Raw genomic sequence first — 20600 nt, forward strand, 5'->3', positions numbered from 1 at the left:
ATCTTGTCTCTCTTCCAGTTACCTCAATGAAACTGGATCATTTCCATAGAGTGCTTGACACACCCACAAGCAGATCCTTCAGTAGTGTCTACTGAGTCCACTAAAGGTGCCCCTAAGAGTGTAGCTGGGCACCCCTTACCTAGTGATAGAGAAAATGGATTGCTAAATAGATTTGGAAAAAAGACAAACAAATCTGCTACCCTCTCTTTGATTGCCAGTTTCACTTGTTAAAGTAGAGTTCTTACATTAACAAATCGTTACTAAGGCAGAGGGCATTGCAGAGAAGGCCTTACAGAGAGAGAGCGATACAGCAACATCGCTGGTATCCGGACATTTTTTGAAATGTGGCTACAATGCATTTTATTCATCATGTTGAGCAGCTGCTGTGGGCTCGGTCATTTGTTGACATCCCTGGCTGAGGATTCCCCTCTCTCTCTGACCATGTAAAGCACGAATTGCTAGATGCCCCACAAAGTACATAATTTCTTTTTAGGCCTCAGGCAGAGAATGTTTTTGAGAGATTGGGCAAAAATAAAAACTAAAAAAAATTCTGTGTCTCACACCTAGATATAATGGGAATTGTCCTCCTAAGCTATGGCCTTTGCCTCCTGGACAAGATAACAGGAGGCCTCCCCAGTCATTGAGACCAAGACAGTCTAGAAGATGGCAACCTGAGCAATGCCCTAGAGCTGAAGATTTCAGAAACACTATCCCCCCAGAGAACAACTTTGACTATGAACAAATCTCTCCCCAGACTCGTGTGTTCCCCATCCCTCTAGTGGGAAGACTAAAGCCTTCTGCAGTGGAAACTCATCACTAGGGACCAGTGGCTCCTAAACATCATAGAAAAGGATTATTTCATTCAGTTCAGGGAAAGGCATCCCTTTCCTAGAGATTTCAAAGCCCCCTAAGACTGTATTCTCTACCCCCAATCTTGGAAGTACTCCTGCATCAAGGATCATTTCAGTCAGCTCTTGCTGGGGAGGAAGAAACAAGGTTTTACTCTGGGATCTTTCTATTCCCAAGAAAAGTAGGCATGTAGACACCAAGACTGGTCAAAATTAACCAAGCTCCTACATATTCCTAAGTTTAAAATGTTAATGGTTGAAAAACTGCTACCCGTGATCGATCTTTGTACCTACTTGGTTTCACTGGATCTGAAGGACGCCTACCTTCACGTTCTTATTGCAAATGAGCACAGGAGGTAACTTTGGTTTATGACAGCAGATTTGCACTACCAGTTATGTTTACCATTTGCTTTAGCCACTGCTCCTAGAGTTTTCATAAAATATCTATTTCCAATTGTAGCCTATTGCAAATGTTAGGAGTGCACATTTACCCTTCCCTGGATCATTGCCTTATCCATGGAGAATCCATCCTGGAACTCCAAACAGCTCTGAAAGTTACCATGGATTGTTTTCAGAAGGTAGGCCTCGCTCCCGTATCTCGCACACCCCAACTTCAATCTCAGACAAGATTTCTCTTTCTGGGTACATTGATAGAGTTAGTACAACAAACGGCCTTCCTACCCAAAGCCAAGGTTGCCTTTCTGACACTGTCTGCACAACCTGCTGCCAAGGCAGACAGTCTCAGCAAGGGAAAATATCTGAGGGCCTTGGGATGCATGGCATCCTTTATTCTGATGATTCCCTGTGTAAAACTGCGCATTTGGAAACTCCAAGTGGTTCTTTAAAAAAAAAAAAAAAACTTGGGAACAACACACTCAATCCCTGGAAACTCTGGTGCGCCTCTTCCCCTGCTTAAAAAAAAGGAGTTTCTGTAGTGGAAAGTCACTGTCTTGCAGAATGGAGAATCAAGCTTCTCTCTACCAGAGGCTGCCAAGACCACCGCCACCACAGACAGTTCAAAGAGGGCCTGAGGAGCACACTTAAGATTCCTGGAGGTTTACGGTATCTGGACTCCCAGACCAAAGAAGACTTCAAAGAAACCAGAAAGAATTGCTGGCAGTGTTTCGTGCAATGAAAACCTTTCAAAGCAACCTGTCCTCAAAAACACTACAGATTTGGGCAGAACATCACAGCCATGTGGTACATACATAAGCAAGGGAGAACTCATTCCTACCCCTTGTGTAGTATGGCAGTAAAGATTTGGCCTTTGGCACAAGATTTCCAACACTTATCCCATCCTACATCCTGGGCCAGAACAACAGCATAGCAGGTTCTTTGAGCAAGGACATTCTAGACCTAAGCAGATTAATGCTGCACAGAGAGATCTTCCTGAACCTCACCCATCAGTGGGGGCACGTCAGTATAGACCTCTCCACCTGTCATCATAACAGGCATCTACAAAAGTTCTGCTCAAGAACTCTGCAGGCAGGGATATGGAGGGCAGATTCCTTCTCCTTCAAATGGACAGATGACTTGTATGTCATTCCTGTTACCTGTGATCCCCAGGGTATTGATAAAGTGAGATAGACAGGCTGAGCATAATACTTATTACCCCTTTTTGGCCAAGTCATCACTGGTTCTCCCTCCCCTTGACTCTGTCTCAGCAAAGTGTGATACTACATTTTTCCACTGGTGATAGATCTACTCTGTCATTTGTCTTCACCTGCCCACACTCTAACAGTATGAAGGACTGGATTCTAATCCCCCAAAAATTCAAACCATTCCATTTAAGTGCTGTATGTCCTGAGAGAGACGAGAAATCCTACCACCAGAAAATCATACTTATCCAAATGGAAGAGGTTTTTCTTCTTGGTGCTAGACAGAAGGTATCATGCCTCCCCCATGCAGACGTAAATCTAGTTTTGGAATGCCTTTCTGGGTTATTTCACTGGGACCTTTCTTATTCCAATATCAAGATGCATACTTCTGCTATTGCTGTGTGTCTCCCCCTATTTATTGTCAATCTGACTTAAAAGTTATTAAAAGGGATTATACCTCTATGACCACCCACGAGGTACCTGGTTCCTTTGTGGGACTTAAACTGTGTACTAGCAAAACTTACGTTGCCACCTGTGGAGTCAGCAGCTTCTGCTGCATTAAAGGTGCTCAGATGGAAGACTACACTGCTGATAGCCTGGTGATTCTGAGATCTACAAACCCTGATGTGCAAAGAACCTATAATTTCTTTCCACAAAGGCAAGGTTAAACCCTAAGAACTAACCCCTGTTTTATGACCAAGGTAGTAGTATAACTTTTCTTGAATCAAGCCATTCACCTACCACTTTTCTTCCCAACCCTCCAACGTAAAGCTGAAACCAGGTAATTTTGGAAGCTGCCACATGGCCCTCTGTCCACACCTTTACCAAGCATTGCCATGTAGGCAATGCATCCAGAGCTGTGGCAGGTTTTGTCACTGCTATCCTGTAGAACCTGCTGTCCCAGGGTCTACCAAACAGCCAACCACCCAAACTGTAGGTTTGGAAGTCCTCCCAAGAATCAGTACTGCAACATTGACTACAAAGAGCCATGGTACAGTTGTACCACACTTATGTAATTGTAGATGTTTACATAGATCGATGTTGCAGTGCAAACACCCACCCTCCTTCCCTACTCTATCTGCTGGCCTCCTCCCTGTACTTTGGGGAATTTCTGACCAGGTATCTACCATCCATCATCCCTTCCCTGTACTCCTAATTCATGCTTTAAGTAGTCTCTCTCTCCCTCAAACTTTTGACAGCTGAAAAGGTTGTGTTGTCCTCCTGCATCAGACTGTTTAACACAGCCTTGAAAGGCCTGAAGACACAGATCGATGATGCTCTTATACCCTCCTGCCTGGATGTCGGTCCTCTGACTTTCTTCAGCTAAGGCTGATGCAGAGACGCTGGAAATTAAGCTGGTTGCAGGCTTCTGCATGACAGAAAGACACAGGAATCTGTACTGCAACATTTATTTACTCGAACACCTACAGTTATAGTAAGTGTGACACAACTGTGCTTGCAACATGATCCTCCTGCATCAGGAATACCCTCACCTCTGTCTTCCCTTGTGGCCAGGCAGTTTTTCCATTATTTCTGGCCTGATGGATTCCCACAAAGTCAGGCAGGTATGCTCTTTTATTAACATTGGGATGCAAATATTTATTGACATTTTTTTATTTGCATTTAGCTGCTTGGTAATGGCAATGGGGTTGGGCATACAAGGATGACTTTTTAGGAGTCAGCATTTGTCATGACAACTGGCATCATATATTGTCTGGTCAAGAAGACAAATGCAACCATAGAGCCCATCGGGCCTTTTCAAAGACCATCTGGTATGGTATGAGTGATTCATTTTTCAAGTTGAACATTTTCCGTGATACTGCATTTTAATGTTCATTAAGATATTGCTTAGTTTTTGCCTTGTATATAAGATGTGCACTTTTGTTTTCATAAAGAAGTAATTGTTCACATGGTGGGCAAGTAGTTCTGCAGACTTATTGTCTTTTTTGAGTTAGGTTTTACAGATTCCTCATGATTTAGAGTATTGCAGCCATTATAGTAGTACTGCTAAGTGATTTAGGATAAAAATGCTCAGGTTTCTCTGTTTCAGAAAAAATATAGAAATTCTTTAAACGTGTGTGCACAAAAGTCAAGGGTTGCACAGTCCTTTGTTTTCTTACATGTCTCAAAGTGGACCAAAAAAAGGTGTCTGTGCCTGAAAAGCATTAACTGGTTATAGTAAAGGTTACTTTTGCAGTACATTAGTAACTAACCCACGAGCGTGCCTTGGTCTTTGTGGCTAAATTGAATAGTCATCTATTTGTCATTCACTTTCGAGGCGAATGAAAGAGTAAGATAAGTTACCTCTTTTTGACTTTTCCTTTGCTGCTGCTTCTGCTGTTTAGTTGTCTGTCTTATATTTCTGGGTGATTAATGTCTGCTCTGCAGACATAAATTACAGCTGGTTATACATTTGAGATGCTCTGTAAGGCTTATCATTGGAGTTGTCTTTTTTTGCAAAAGGGAAGAGGATGTGATGGCTTGCAGTTAGTCAGACCATTAATCAGAAGAAGCTTCAACTTTGGCAGAGGAGTAGAGTAGGTAATCCAAGATGAACCAAAGTCCAGCTGTTACGCATTGTTGTCTTAGCTTTAACTTTCAAAGACGTCATTACCCAGAAGGACATTCATCTTCCTGATCACTGGCAGAGAGATGCTAAATATAAGAAAGGGGCATGGTTTTATCCAGTTCTTTTCCTTCTGGGAACAGAGATCAATCATGTTTTACTTCATTTTGAGACGTATCCCTGTTTTCTGCATTGTTTGCTTGTTTTTCAACTTAGCAGTCACCATTGTATCCTTTTTCATGCCTTTTGGTGGTCTTTAATGTAATGCTAATGCCACATACTCATTTTTGTCCCTTTAACCAAAGCAGTCAAGGCAAGCTTAAATGCATGTTGTCTATCTGCACTCTGTACCCTAGTCATCACCCAAGCAGTTGTGTTCCTAGTAAAACATGTAATCCAATGGCTTTGGCTCACAGATATTGGCAAATCGTTAGCCATCTTGAAGGCATCAGGAAAAAGAGGAGGAGGGATGAGTAGTCTTTGTTACCCGTGCTGCATAAGAAAAAGGAGAGAGAAAGAGTCACTCCCAATGGTTTGACTCAGTGGGATATCAGAATTGTTCTTCAGTGGTAGGGCATTTGTCTTGATGGGTTACCCACCTATCGTTGGCCTTATCCTTTTGTAAATCTCCAGTCACCGAGGCTGTTCTCCACACTTGCTTTCAGCCTTCAGGTTATCTGCAGTTGTGTAGGTACCGTTGCCAGAATAGCTTGATGAGGATGTTTTGGCGGATGGACCCCGTCACCCTTCACTTTTTCAGTTCTCCATTATCCTTGACTCACCATGGGGTTCTGGCTGATGGTAATAGCTTTGAGCCCTCTACAGGCTAGGGAGTTCATTATGCACCCCATTTAAAATTGCCATCACTTTTAACAAAGTTAAGTTATTTTAACAAAGACTTAATGATTTTGGTAACTGCTTCATTCCAACTTAAGTATTTTTTGTTGTCTGTACTACCATATTTTTTCCCCAAGAGGGAAAAATGCCAACAGTTGTGCCTGTGGTAGACAGATTTCTGTCACAGGATTTTCACCTTTTCGACCATGTTGGTTTCCGCAATTTAGTCTGCCAGCCAACTGAAGTAGACCCCCTTTCTTCTTCATCACACCTCCAACATTTGCTCTCTACCTGAAGAATTCTTTGAACACTGCTGTGTGTATAAAAATATCTATGTAAACACTTCCAAGCAATGATCCTAAATGTTTTGAACTTGGTTGCCTACTTTGGAGGCATGCCTATATCTTCCCATTGTTTTCTTGTAAATTGCTTTTCCAGTCTCCTTTCAGAATTTTTTCTCACCTCCTCTGACTGATTCTTATAGTTATCATGCAATATTTTATATGCCCTTCTAATTATCCATTTTTTAACAGCTGCTTCTGTTCTAGGTTCAACTAAAAACTCGACAAGAGCAGGTCTTTCACATAAAATTCCCCTATCCCTTTCTGTCTGAGTGTACTCTGAGATCGAGCCCTAGTAGGGAAGGCAGTTTATAGCCTGCAATCCATTGTCTTCTTGGCCTCATCCCATTTTGTTACCTTTTTTCTACTTGAGTTATTCGCTCCCAGTATCTGGTTCCTTTGCCAGGTTTCTCCAGTAAATTCAACCCCCTCTTGCCTATTTTCAGTACCCCTACTTGCAGTCATCCCTATTGGCAAAATCTCCTTTCTCCGTTCTCGCATTTGCTTAGTTCTTAGAATACTTTCTGCTGCTTTATGAATATAATAATCTGTATGGTTATTATCCTTAAAGATCTGCACCCAAAATCCTACTCTATATTTCTTGAACTTCCCCCTTGCTTTATTATCCCTTTCCAATTTGAATTATAACCTTCTGCTTGTGTTATGTATACGAGTCTTATCTGTGTAGCTGTAACGTATTCTTTTAAATCAGGTAAGCCTTAAAGCCAACTTGTATTATTGGAAGGATCAACTTTCCCACTTAACTCTTGTCCTTTTCCCTCCCATATTTTTTCATTTCTTTTTAGTTATTCTCTACAGCTTCTCCTTGGGTTGAAAAAAGTGTGCCTTCCCAGTTTACAAGACTAAAGGGGCTAAAAACAGTGTTGTTGCCTGTATTTTTGCTATCCATGTGAATAAATAAGAGATTCCAGTTTCTCAATGTTTGTATTATCTTTTTAGTCTCTTCGCACATATCCTTAGCTGCAGTAACAGAAGCCTTTTTAATTTGTACTCCTAAATACTTAATCTTATGTCCCCATAAATATGGGTATTGGTGAACCAGTTTTTGTGTGGGTACATCATTTACAGCTGTGGCCTTTGTTTTATCTTAATTTTATAGCCCAAAAAGACTTGAAGCTGTCTTAAAATGATGTTCTTCGTGTTTCACTGTTAGTCATCACATCTGGGTTATCTGCCTGCAGGTAGCCCTCAGCCGGCCTGAATACCAGAGTCTTCGGATTTCTGCGTCGGATGCTGTCGCTTCTTCCTTGACGCCAGGGGTATAAAACATGTAGCTGACGCCATTACATCAGTCTTTCTTGCCGTGTGGTGCCGAAGCAGTTCGCAAGTGCCGGTCAGCCGACTACTGAAATTTTCATTTTTGAGTTTCAGATCCAAAGTTTTCAAAAAAGCTAAGTACTCCATTGGGGATCCTTTTTCTTGTTCTAACCGATGTCAGTAAAAGTTAACAATTGTCTTAACTGTGGAAAGCAAATACCTCATAGAGATTTTCATTCTTACTGCATCCCCTGCTTAGGCCCAGACCATGACGTCCATCGGTTTTGTGCCTTATTTAACGACCGAACTATCTGTCGTCGGGCTATTTTTGCAGCTAATTATTTTCGTACTCATTCTGTGTACTCCGAAATGGCTTCGTCAAGCCATCTGACTACCGATCTTCCGAAAAAACGTAAGGATAAAGACAGACCGCATAGGGTCCAAAACTGCCGACAACGCTTCCGTTAAGCTAGTCGCTCTGCAGGCACCAGCTTCTGAGGGTATATTCAGGCCTATAGACATTCATATTAAACCAACGCCATCGTTTTCATCCAGGCCTAAAACTCGCACCAAGCCCAGAAAACCGACCAAACCACAGGCCCAGGCCCATATGCCTAAAAAACAAATGCTTAGAATGGCTGAAGACCTCATTTCCTTGATTAGAGGAAGCCAGCCTTCCCCCTCTAAGAGACCTAGAACTGAGTTTTTCTGATTCTTCTGATCAGGAATCTGATTTTTCTGTTCCTCCTGATTACCAGGATTTGCCCTTATCTACTTATGAGGATTCTGATGCAGAGGATTCCATTCCCTCTGCCACCCCCTATGGAAAAATGGAACAATGACTTAACCTTAACCCTTCCAAGCACTGCTGTACTACCAGTTTCCTTAGGAGGAAAGCTTGCCCTCCATGCCAAAAACTGGGAATGCATTACCCAGGACATTTGGGTTTTGAACATAGTTTCCCAAGGATACAGATTCCACTTCCACACCCTACCAACACCAAATGGTTGGCCAGACCGACCCCCAAATCAATGGGTAGAGGCCCAACAGCAGGTGTTCTCTCTCCTCAATATCAGGACTATTCAGCCTGTTCCTACAGAACAAAGGGGACAAGGCTTTTATTCAAGACTTTTTCTGGTACCCAGAAAAGACAATTCCTGGCATCCTATCCTGGACCTCGCTATTCTCAACACCTTTCTGGTAGTTCCAAAATTCAAAATGCTAACTCTGCAACAACTTCTTCCCATGCTAGCCAAGGATGCCTGGCTGGCAATCCTAGACTTAAAGTAAGCTTACCTGCACATCCCATTAAGGGAATCTTGCAGGAAATACCTCTGCTTCAGGGCAGGCTCCATGCGCTATCAGTTCTCTGCACTTCCCTTTGGCTTATCTGCTGCACCCGGGGTATTCACAAAGTGCCTAGCTCCAGCCATTGCATTTTGCAGGCAGAGAAATATTCAGATTTACCCATATTTGGACGATTGTCTGATTCAGGTAGAAAGCCAGGACTTGCTATTACAACACCTGGCATTTGTAACGAAACTTCTAACCTCACTGGGGGTACACCATCAACGAAAAGAAATCTCAACTAGTACCCTGCCAACAGATTGTATTCCTGGGAGCAAGCTTCAACACATCTTCCCAGATGGCATTCCTCACTCCAGAGAAACAAGTTTACTTGACAACGTACTTCAAACTATTGGCCACAAAACCCCAGCTATTTACAAGGAAAATACTGCAAGCCCTGGGGTTCATGGCCTCTTGCATTTTACTAATTCCATATGCAAAACTGCATATGAGGAAACTCCAATGGTATCTAAAAAGCCTATGGTGTCAACATTCTCAGGACCTGGAAACAATGATTTCTATCATTCCTTGTATCAAGACAGAGTTCCTTTGGTAGGCAGAGGCCTGCTACCACAACAAGGGACTCCCTTACACTCTACCCCCTGCCTCCTAAACCCTAACAGACTCATCAGACTATGCATGGGGGCTCCCATGGCAGGGCAGTGCATTCAGGGCAAATGGAACCCGAGACTGATGCTCCTGCATATCAATAAAAAATAAATGTTAGCTGTACAGAATGCTCTGACAGCCTTCAAAGACCGTATTCTTCCAGGACAACTATTGGTAAAGACAAGACACCACCACAGTTATGTGGTACATAAGCAGGGGGGAACCCACTCGTACCCTCTCTGCAGACTAGTCATGGCTCTGTGGAACACAGGCTTGAGCTACCAAGTGCACCTGCAAGCTCAATTCCTGCCAGGCATACTAAATTCACTGGCAGACAACTTCAGCAGAAATCTCATGGACCCACACAAATGGAAACTAGAAGCCAAAATATTCAACCTCTTGAGGAACAAATGTGGGACTCCAGAGATAGACCTGTTTGCCTCCCGTCAGAACTACCAATTGAACAAATTCTGCACAAGAACTCCCCACAGCCAAGCTTGGAAAGTGGATGCCCTGTCCTTTACCTGGGAAAGGTCTCAGTTTATGCCTTTCCCCCTCTGCTTCTCCTCTTGAAGGTTCTACTAAAGATCAAACAGGACAAGCCAAGGATAGTACTGATTGCACCAGACTGGCCACGCCAGCACTGGTGTACCCCCCCATGTGCAGTATGGCACTGCCTCAAATCCCTTCCCTGCTGTCCCAGCAGGCGGGCCAGATTCTGCACCCTCAGCTTCAAACCCTGATCTTTGTAGCCTGACTAATTCCTTGAGCTCTCCCTTAGCATCCCTCAGTAAGCAGATACTGGATGTCATTCTGGAGGCAAGGAGGCCTAGTCCTAGAAAATCCTATGCAGAAAAGTGGAAAAGATACTGTTCCTGGTGCCAGGCTCAGGGGATGGGCACAACGGTGCCCACCTTACCTCAGATTCTACAGTACTTAACAGAAACGCTCCACAGGGGCCTATCCTTCTCATCAATTAAAATTCATGCCTCTGCCATTTCAGCACATTAGAATATAGAGCCACCCCTTTTCTCACCCCTTGCTAAAGCAGTTCCGTAGAGGGGCCAAAGATTTAAGACCCTCCCCCACCCAGTAGAGCTCCCACTCCAGCCTGGTACCTTAACTTTGTATTGGAAAAGCTCCCCCCACCCCTTTGAACCAGCGGCTACAGCTGAGTTGAAATTCTTTTCTTGGAAAACAGTCTTCCTTCTAGCCATCACGTAAGCAACAAGAGTGTCTGAATTACAGGCCCTCATGGCAGTGGAACCCTTCATTATCTTCCATGTGAACAGGGTTTCCCTCAGGACTAACCCTTCCTTTATGCCCAAGGTGGTTTCTTCTGTGGCCCTAAATCAGTCCATTCATTTGCCTACTTTTTTCCCTAATCCACAAAACAAAGGGGAACGAATACTGCACTATCTTGATGGGCACAGACAACTTAGATTCTATTTGGACAGGACTAAGCCTACCAGAAAATCTGAGCAGCTACTAGTTAGCTTTGCTGCAGGGGCAGAGGGGAAGGCCATTTCAAAGCAAACCATTTCAAAAATGGATAGCCTATTGCATTCATTTCTACTACAAGCACCATGGAAAACCTACCACATGGGGATAAGATCACATTCCACCAGGGCTGCATCTACCTGTGCGGCATTTCTCAGAAGGGTCCCTACCAGGGACATCCTAGAAGCTGCTACCTGGAGCTCTGTACATACCTTCACCAAGCATTGCCACTTGCCTATCTTTTCTAAGTCCAGAGCTGAATTTGCCACTGCAGTCTTGCAGGGATTAATAGCTGGCCCTAATGCTCTTTAACTTCCTCGTCCCTTCCTTACCTTTGGGAATCAACGCAAATGTGATGACTGCAATAGTGAAACACGAAGAACATAGTATAGTTGTGTACACTTACCATAAATGTAGATGTTCGAGTGTATTTACCGTTGCAGTCCTATTTACCCTCCCTCCAGCCCCCTGACTTCTCTTGGTTCTACCTCTCCTTATGGTTGGTATGTCTGTTATTTCTGTTGTATTTGCTTTTTGGTGGAGGTTTTACCATACCATTTAATTACTTTCTATTATGGGGGCACCTGACATCTGGGGCAAGAAAAAGTGATGTAATGCCATCTGCTGCATGTTTTATACCCCTGACGACCTGATGTCAAGGAAGAAGCAACAGCATCCGACACAGAAATCCGAAGGCTCTGGTATTCAGGCCGGCTGAGGGCTACCTGCAGGCAGAGATAACCCAGTGTGATGACTGCAACAGTGAATACACTCGACCATCTACATTTATGGTAAGTGTACACAACTGTACTTTCCACAACACTGAGATGTCCTTTTCTGAATTTATCAGGTAAAGAAATATCTTCAGTTAAAGCCAGCTTTTCTTAATTACCATACCAGTTATATCCGTGCATTTCCGAGTCCCTTATTGTATTTGGCAGTGGCAATAAATATAAAGCAAATAAATGGGGAAGAGGACACTTCTGCTTGGGTCCACTTTTCAAAACAGCTTTCTGAGAGGAACCCTCTCACTTTAATTCTTGCCTCTGATCTTTCATGTATCCTTCTAATTAACCGTATTATTTTATCAGGGAGTACAAATGCTTCCAGTGCTCTAATCATAAAACACTAGCTTAGTCCCATGCTTTCTCTGCATCAAGACGCACCAACAACAGAGGTATTTTCTTAAATTCTGCTTCCCTCTGAATCATCATTGTTCTATTCTGGTCAAATGTTTGCCTTCCCTGCACAAAACCACACTGGTTATATCTATCAGTTTTAACAATTAAAATCTATCAACTTGCTGCTCCTGGAGGAGGAAAACTAGTGTTGTTAGTCTTCTCTGTCACGTGGTATCAGGGTGCTTCTTCAGTCGTAGTTGTCCTTTGTTCTTGTAATAAATCCAAATACTCAGTTCTTGTAATAAAGATAGACACACTGTTCTTTTATGAGGGTTCCTTTATTTGACAGATGAGTTGCTTAGAAGACAGAAAACATTAACTTTTAGCCCTAAGAAAAAGTAGACCGGCTATCTTTAAATAAAACTAAATTGTACACACTCCTTTTAACTGCATTAAAGTATTAAGGCTGCTGGGAGGTTGTTACCTCTTATTCACTTTCCATAATTTCAAACTTAATTTTTTCCCTGAACTGCTTGCCATTGTACCTCTAAACTTTGCATTTCCGTCAACAAAGAATACTCAGAATTCTCAAGATTAACTGCTTGTACCTGCAGACAGTTCATCTCCATGGAAATGTACTCTCCAGTGAGTGTTTATAAATTTAGCTCAAAAAAGAATGCAGAACTGCCCTCAGCTGCAGACAGCTTGATTCTACTGAACGTTTGCCAGTGGAAAACAAGCTAATATCTTTTATAAGAAGCTTAGCATTTTAATGGCTTTCATTTTCTTACTTTTAAAGTCTGCATGCTTACAAAAACATGTTTATAACTTAAGCCAAAGGTGGTAATATAGACATTCACCCTTGTAAAATAAAAAAGACAAAATATCCTAACTCTTCATATAATCTGTGCACTTTTGCACATTTTACGCAGTTTATCATAAAATGTTTATACAAATAGTAAGAACCAAACATTTTACTACGTTTTCCTCTTTTAGTGTCAGTCTAAACATTAATGATACAAAGTGGGGGGTATATGCTTTATAGTCCAACCACAAGTTTAGCAAAGTCAGCCAAAGTCCAATATTTTTCAGCCACTTTTTCTTGCAAAACCATATTTCATAAAACTGATAAAATGCTTTATGGTCTTCAATTTATTCAGTAATTTCTGCATTGCTGGTCCTCTTCCTCTTCCCAGCAGCGGATTCTGGCGCACATCCAAGGTACTGCCGTATCTTCTAGTCAGCTCTTGTGTTTTTTTTCTTAAGTATTTTCCTTTGAAATATTGGAAAAGGTTTCACTGGTACAGTTTTCTATGAACCTTACAGTCAGAAAAATGAGAAGCAGCGTCTCTTCTTGCTTGCTGACTAACATTTTGTTGGCTAAACTTTATTTCCTCCTTTGCCTGTACTGTGTGAAAAAAATTACTTTGATCCGCTAGGAAAAGTAACACTTAGCTGGATGTAGCAGCTTGAATCTCACACATGCCTCTCAACATTCCCTGATTGCTGGGATAAATTTGCTTCTCTTCCTGGTGTATAGTGAATAATCATTTCCCACAAGCAATACTCGTGTGTCTCCAATTTTTAAAACTTTGCCCTTCTACCACAGTATTGCCAGGATCAACTCTTTTTCCTGGTATGATTGCATCTTTTCTAATGTCTTAGCTGCTTTTCTCATGACCAGGTTTGCAGCACGCATTCAATGAAACCTTTCAGTTAAATTCTGCTTTGGGACACCAGTCCAGTTCTGAGCCTCTCTTTTTTATCCACTGGAACAGCTAATCCATTCAAGTCTCCAGTCAGTCCTTCAGGAATCTCCTCTCATTTCGAATATCTCACCTGACTACCCTATTGATCAGGTCCCTTGAAAGAGAATGCGAGAGGAAACTCTTGGGTTCCCCTCAGGAATCTCTCGCTGATGATTCCGACTTCATTGAAGAGGAAGGTTCTCCCAGATCTCCACCTGAGTACATGTCCTTTGGAGAAATTCTGGGATTTCTAAAAGAGAAAGGTGGCTGCTCTTCCAACCCTGTTCCCAGGCAGAGTCAATGTTCCTGGAAGCTTTCAGGTCTGGCCTGTCTCTGCCATGGGTGACCCCCAATTGATGAGCTAATAGACTTTCACCCCATGTAGGGAAGGAGCTGGATACTGTGAAGCCTATCTTCAAGTGCCCAGATAGAATTTAGAATTTTAGCATCCTCCCCCAAAGGTACCCCCTTGTTCCAATGTGCTTACCCGTAGATACTATGGCTGTGCCAACAACCACTGTGAAAGAACTTGCAGAGCTCTCTAACGTACAATTTTTTAAACAGCTGTTCATGAACATCCTATTCAAATAGCTTTTTCTTCATGTCATCCTCTGATTTTTGCAGTTTTTTTATCAGTTCTATCTGAAGGGCTGAGTAAAGCTTCTTCAATTTTGTCCAGCCTTTTGTTTGAATTGATATATTTTTCAAAGTTTCATTTATTTTAATCGCCTCTGAGTATGTTTGATTTATTTTTCCTCTAGATTATTAGTAGCCATCTCTTGAACCATAGCTGAAGCTTGAAATGTTTTTTTGCTGAAGAGCTGCAGAATCCTTCCTTGACCGTGTTTTCTTTTCACCTTTTCTGGTTGGTTTTCTTTCAGGTTTTCCAAATGTCATCTTTGCTGGCATCCAGGCAGTGTGTTTATTAGCCAGTAACTGAATTTTACCAAAAAATAAAACAAAAAATAAAATTTCAATGTCCCTTTTTCTCGGTTTTTGTTTTCACAATGGGAGGGCTAACATTATGCTCTTGATCAGTGTGCAGCTGTCTTGGAAGTCCGTGAACCAAATATTCTTGACCTAGTAATTGTAAATGTAGCATCATCATTTACTACTCCAATATTAACTCCTCCTCCAATTAAGTCAAACCATTAGCTGGCAGTTTTTCCCCACAAAACTATCTAAACCACCTGAAACCAATATGTCGTTATTCAAAGACTTCACTCTCACAAATCTCATCATTTTCTAAGATTAAACTGCATAGTATATAAGGTAAATGGGCCAGGAGGCCATTAACACTTTGCAAGTACCCACTCTAGGCCTTGCCTCCTTTTCAAGAAGGAACAGGGCAGTCATGCCAAAGTGGATTTATGAATGCCCATGCAGTTATGTAACTTACTTTTCCAAGGAAGTTAGTGAATCTCACTGCTTAATTTGGAGAGGAACTTTGTTTCAGAGAAGAGGTAGGTGTGGCATGACAACCCCCCCCCCCCTCGTTTTAAGTAGAATATATTCTAGTATTTGTAGGACTGTTTGATTTGTGAAGGTACAAGAGGCATTGTATTACGGGTTTATATTAGAACATCGAAGTTTCAAAACTTCGAATGTTCTAATATCGACCCGTATTCAGCGAATGCTGAAAATATCGAAGCTACAGCAAAACATTTTTTTTCGGTATTTTCAGCGCTGTGGTGGAAAGCTACGGGTCGGGTTCCGGTAAGTGTGCGATTGAGCGCGGGTTAGATTAGTTAGGGTGCGGGTTAGGTATGTGTGCGATTGTGTGGACGTGAGGGTTAGGGCGGGTTAGGTGAGTTAGGGCGCGGGTCAGGTAAGTGTGCGATTGTGTGGACGTGAGGGTTAGGGTAAGGGTAGGTGTTAGGGTTAGAGCACGGGTGAGGTGAGTGTGCGATAGTGACGGACCGTAGGGTTAGGGTTTGGGTTAAGGTAAGTGGATAGTTAGTAGTGTATGTATAGTTTAGTATAGGGTTAGGTGTAAGATTTTAGGTGTATGTGTTTGGATTACTTTTGTTTAGTGTGCTTGTGTTGTGTGTATGTGTTTTAGAACAACAAATTTTTTCCCTAGGAAAAAATTTGCTGTTCTGTATTTTCGATGTTTCCATCTTTCACTGAATAGGGGTTGATATTAGAACATTCAAAGTTTTTGAAACTTCGATATTCTAATATATACCCTGTATTACTGGATCCCTTATGGTCTGGTAAGTGAGGCATATATTACCCCTACGGAGTCTGTAGGGTATTGAATGTAGGGATAGAGCTTCCAGTCTCTCCTGGCAGCTCGGTGTTCTTAAGCCAGTGATCTTTTAGGTTAGTCACTTCTGTGGACTTTCCAGTTGCTTTGGATCTAGTGAGATATATCCCAAACGTGACATTGTGTTCTATGATAGGCATAATCAGTGCAGAATACAAGGAGATAATGACTTTTCATCATGAAGATGTATACCTTTTGCAGTGAGTTGCACAAGATAAAAGAACTTTTGAACCACCATTGAAATGCCATAGTTAAACATAGGGAACTATCTGCCAGTTTTCCAAGATCTCTCATTGTGTTGTTCTTTTGAAGTGGGTTGCTGTTTATACTATACACTGGAGGTAGGAATTGTTCACCAAATGAGACAGTATTGCTCTTTTTGGAATTTAATTTGTTGTTTTTTAGTACACCAGTTAACAAATGTAAGCTCATGTTGGGAGTGGTTGTATTAGAGTAGGGCATAAGGATAATAACCAACAAGCCTTTTGTGATTTGGCGACCTGAAAAGTAGATGCTGAATAGCATATTTCTTAAGACAGATCCTTTGGGATCTCCATTAGTCATTTTCTTACTCTGAAAAAGCAGCTTCCACCCTAACTTAGTAGGTTCTGTGTACCAGATTTGTCAGACAGTCTAACTTTTGACAAAGCCAAACTGATGGGGGTTAAGGCTGGTATGATTTTTATGTCATTGTTAATTATATGTTCCATGGGTTTGCATATTAGACTAGTTGGACTGAGTGGTCTGTCATTTTCAGGGTCAGTGGTCTGGATATGCTTGTGGAGTGGCATCTTCACAGCTTTGTGCCACACCTTGGGGACAAAGTCATTCGCTAAATTGTAGTTAAATAGGTTTTAGAAGTGGGTCTGACAGCACTTTAGTGCTGTTTTAGACAGATGAGTATATTATCAGGTCCCACTGAGAAAGTATTTTTTGTTTTAGAAAGTACTTTCAATAAATGTTCTTTGGTGATAATTGGGGTCAAAACTTTGTGATATGTGGGTTTTCTGTAGTCTCCATGGTGAAGTTTTCACTAAATGTGTATGCTAATAAGTTGGCAACAGCCACTTGATCTGAGTGGGTGTTTCCATTTTGATTGCACTCTGAGCAATATTCAAGTATTATCCCTTATCTTTCTGATGTAACTAAACAAGTATTTGTTATTGCCTTAAGCTTCCAGTGCTAGTCTTTCATGGGATGCCTTTGATTGCCTGATGGCATTTTTCAATTCGATTGATAACTTCTTGATTTTCTCCTTAATTTGAGGAACTTTGATTCTGCTGTTTTTTTTAAGAATGTATCTTTTAATGCAAATTTATTTAAACTTGTGGACCACCCTGCTGGTTTGCACTTAAATTTCCCATTTTATTCTGATCTAGTTAGGACCACTAAGTATTGCATATTTGTGTATGTGTAAGTTAATACATTTATCCAAGAAGTTGTCAGCTTTAGCATTTGCCACCTCAACATCTTGGATAATAGAGCTGTATGTGATTTCGGGGAGTTTGTCATTGAATTTTAGAAGCTTTTGTATATTTGAAGTCTTCTAATTCGATGATGATTGCATCTGAAGATTTAGGGGTTTTGCTGGAGAAAGTTACCAGTTTGTAATCTGACTTGTCTGGTGAAGGGGATAACATGGAAATAGTACTGTCCCTGTAGCGGATTCTTTGACAGTTTGGTCTAGGGAATTCTTTTTTATGAAGTCTTAGATGATTTGGGCATATCCTATGTGGGTTGGGGATTTGCATAATGTCTGAGGCATTCACCTCACAGACAAGGTACAAGAGTTCGGTTTGCTCCTTCAGAAGGGAAATTGGCTAGGCTTAAAAAATGGCCCACAAGGGTAGCTAGCATAGTACTTGCCTGTGAACCTCTACTTGCAATATAGTTTTTCCATTTAATCATTGGGTAATTGAAGTCTTTGAGAATGATGGAGCCACTTTTTATAGGAACATGCAGAATATGTAGAAGTCTAATTTGGTTTTCAGTGGATGTAGAGGGAGTCTGTAGCAAGCTATAATTGCTGATTTATCCTATTTAGTGTGATTTGGATCTCAGTAGGTTCTGTTTTGGAATATTTTGGAATCTGCTTGAGGGTGATGGGGTCTTTAAGAAATATGGATATGCCATCACAATTTCCATTGGGTCTGAAGGTCTGGTATATGCAAACCCAGATATAGAAGGAATGCTCTGAGCATTTAGACCAACTTTTGGTAACAATACATGAATGTACTCCATATGCAGGAGGGTCTCAAAGTTAGATAATTTGTTTATACTTCTGGCATAGAGCAGAGCCACCTTAATGTGTTTTCTTCCTACATCATTCTATGACACTGCCACCCAGTGCTCCACATCCATGCTGGGTATACAGGCTGTTTCCACACACACACACACACACACACACACACACACACACCTTGAATTCCCTTGTAATCTTTCGGGGCTGGTCTTTGGTCTGAAGGGTGTCTCTGGGTTCATGGCCATCAGCATCAGTTGTATGCCCCCCCCCCTTGTGCCTTATCCACTGGTACCCCTCTTACAGTATCCGTAGTTACATTTTGGGGGCAGGCATGCAATGCAGACATTGCAGTGTATCATCCTGCCTCTGCAGCAGCTCCGCCATATCCACCCCTTGTCCATCTGTTTGGACCATGCCTGCTACCCAGCAATGACCCTACTTTCTACTAGGGATCATTTCAGGTGACACCACTGTCCTCCCCAGACAAGCCGCAGCCATATCTCCCTGCTGCTCCAATTGTTGCCTATTGTTGCACCTATCATAATACTGCAGGTTAGTTAAATTGTGTTCCTCATACTGTTGCATTTTTGTGGGTTTCTCACTTAACAGTGTAGAAACCCCTCATGCATCTCCCTTCCCCAGTTTGATGGGCTTGCATAGTTTTTCTTTTAGTTAGTGTATCTCACTGCCATTGTGTGGGTTGGAAAAGCTCTTCCTCTTCCTTGGCTTCTTTCAACAGGAAAGAAATGAAAAGGGGAAGGACATGCCCTTTATTTTGTATGATGATCTTGCTACATCCCTGAGGAGGAGTAGACCTCCCTAAAAGAGCCTGCTGTAAACTTGTGTTTGTGTTTTGTCTGTAATACCTGGCTGAATGAGGAGCATGTGGCAGAGTAGTGTAGCATTTAACAGTGTTCTTGGATCTGTTGTTCCATTCCCGTTGGGGTGCTTTTGCTTGAAGTCTGCAAATCCTCTGTGTCCCTCTTGGTCTCTGCTGTGTTGCCCATGAGTGGATGTGCATATTTGTACTATAAGAGATTTGGATCCTATTCAGGATAATTTGTCTGTTGACGCCCCGATTGAGCTCTGGATCCTAATCAGTCAGATAAACTGAGTAGTTAAATGAATGAGTGTGAGGCCCTGCAGGATCCAAACTTACAGCAGATACAATGTAATTAACATTTTGTTGTGTTTATAATATTAATTGCATGCTCTTCCCAGAGTAATGTAAATGGAGGACCTGTGACCAGCTGCCAGTATTACTAAATCTTGTGTACGAAAGAGACATTGAACTTAAGGTTGTCTCACAGTTTAATTCAATATTGTTTTCTTTATTTTATAGTATTACAATGACTACGGTGATATCATCAAAGAAACAATGAGTAAAACAAGGCAGCTAGATAAAATCCAGTGTGCTAAAACACTAATTCTTAGTTTACAACAGGTAAGATGCAAAGTTTATTGAAAGTAGCTTCCAAACCGTCAAATGGGCTTGTATTGTTGTTGTAAAATGAAAGCTGTGAAACTGTGTTGAGTTATGTTCTTACATAACCTTCAACTTTTTTTTAGCTTTTCAATGAAATGACCCAAGAATACGGCTACAATTTTGACAGGACGTCATCAGCGTTCAGTGGTATTAAAGAACTTGCCCGTCGTTTTGCTCTTACGTTTGGGTTGGATCAGCTCAAAACAAGAGAAGCTATTGCTATGTTGCACAAGTGAGTAACCTGTACATTATTATAATCTGCTTATGAGAGTTTGAAGCAGTTTTATATATTACAGATGTCAGTGCTGTTTAGTCTTGCAAACTACAGCAAAAATGATGCAGCTGGATCAGCATAGATTGTTAAAGTTTCATTTTACTTTTTTTTCCAGACTGAAGATCTGTAGCTTAGGCTGTCTCCCTTGCCCATAATCCCATCTTGTCCCCAACTTTATCCCAGATCTCATTTGCCACTCTGACTATTGGCTCAGGCTTCTATTTGGTTAAGTGTGTCTAAATTTTGTCTTTTGGAAAATTTTTGATGCTTCTCTGTCATTATTTTTTGTATACAGGTTTGTTTTTTCTTCTGAAGTTCCTTCCTCCCAAAAAAATTACTCTAGGCCACCTTCACTCCTGCACTTACTACTTCTTAATACTTATGTTTACTAGTTTTTTATACCATTGATGCTGTTCTTGCCTTGTTTTTTGTGTGTGTGTGTGTGTGTGTGTGTGTGTGTGTGTGTGTGTGTGTGTGTGTATATATATATATATATATATATATATATATATGTGTTCATAGGTTGGTACTAGGCT

At 41.5% G+C, this 20600-nt stretch overlaps 1 protein-coding gene across 2 annotated transcripts in view; it reads left to right on the plus strand.

Annotated features, from left to right (window-relative positions):
• STAG2 (stromal antigen 2) overlaps positions 1-20600 on the plus strand; it is a 3222550-nt gene that overhangs the window by 2576643 nt on the left and 625307 nt on the right. For both annotated transcript variants that reach the window (XM_044057319.1, XM_044057321.1), the window contains exons 25-26: positions 19647-19748; positions 19874-20022. In XM_044057319.1, coding sequence (XP_043913254.1) covers positions 19647-19748; positions 19874-20022 — 251 coding nt within the window. The remainder of the gene's footprint in view (positions 1-19646; positions 19749-19873; positions 20023-20600) is intronic.

This window comes from Protopterus annectens, chromosome 15.part0, assembly GCF_019279795.1.
Source record: "Protopterus annectens isolate FY-2018-M chromosome 15.part0, PAN1.0, whole genome shotgun sequence".
NCBI lineage: Eukaryota > Metazoa > Chordata > Ceratodontiformes > Protopteridae > Protopterus > Protopterus annectens.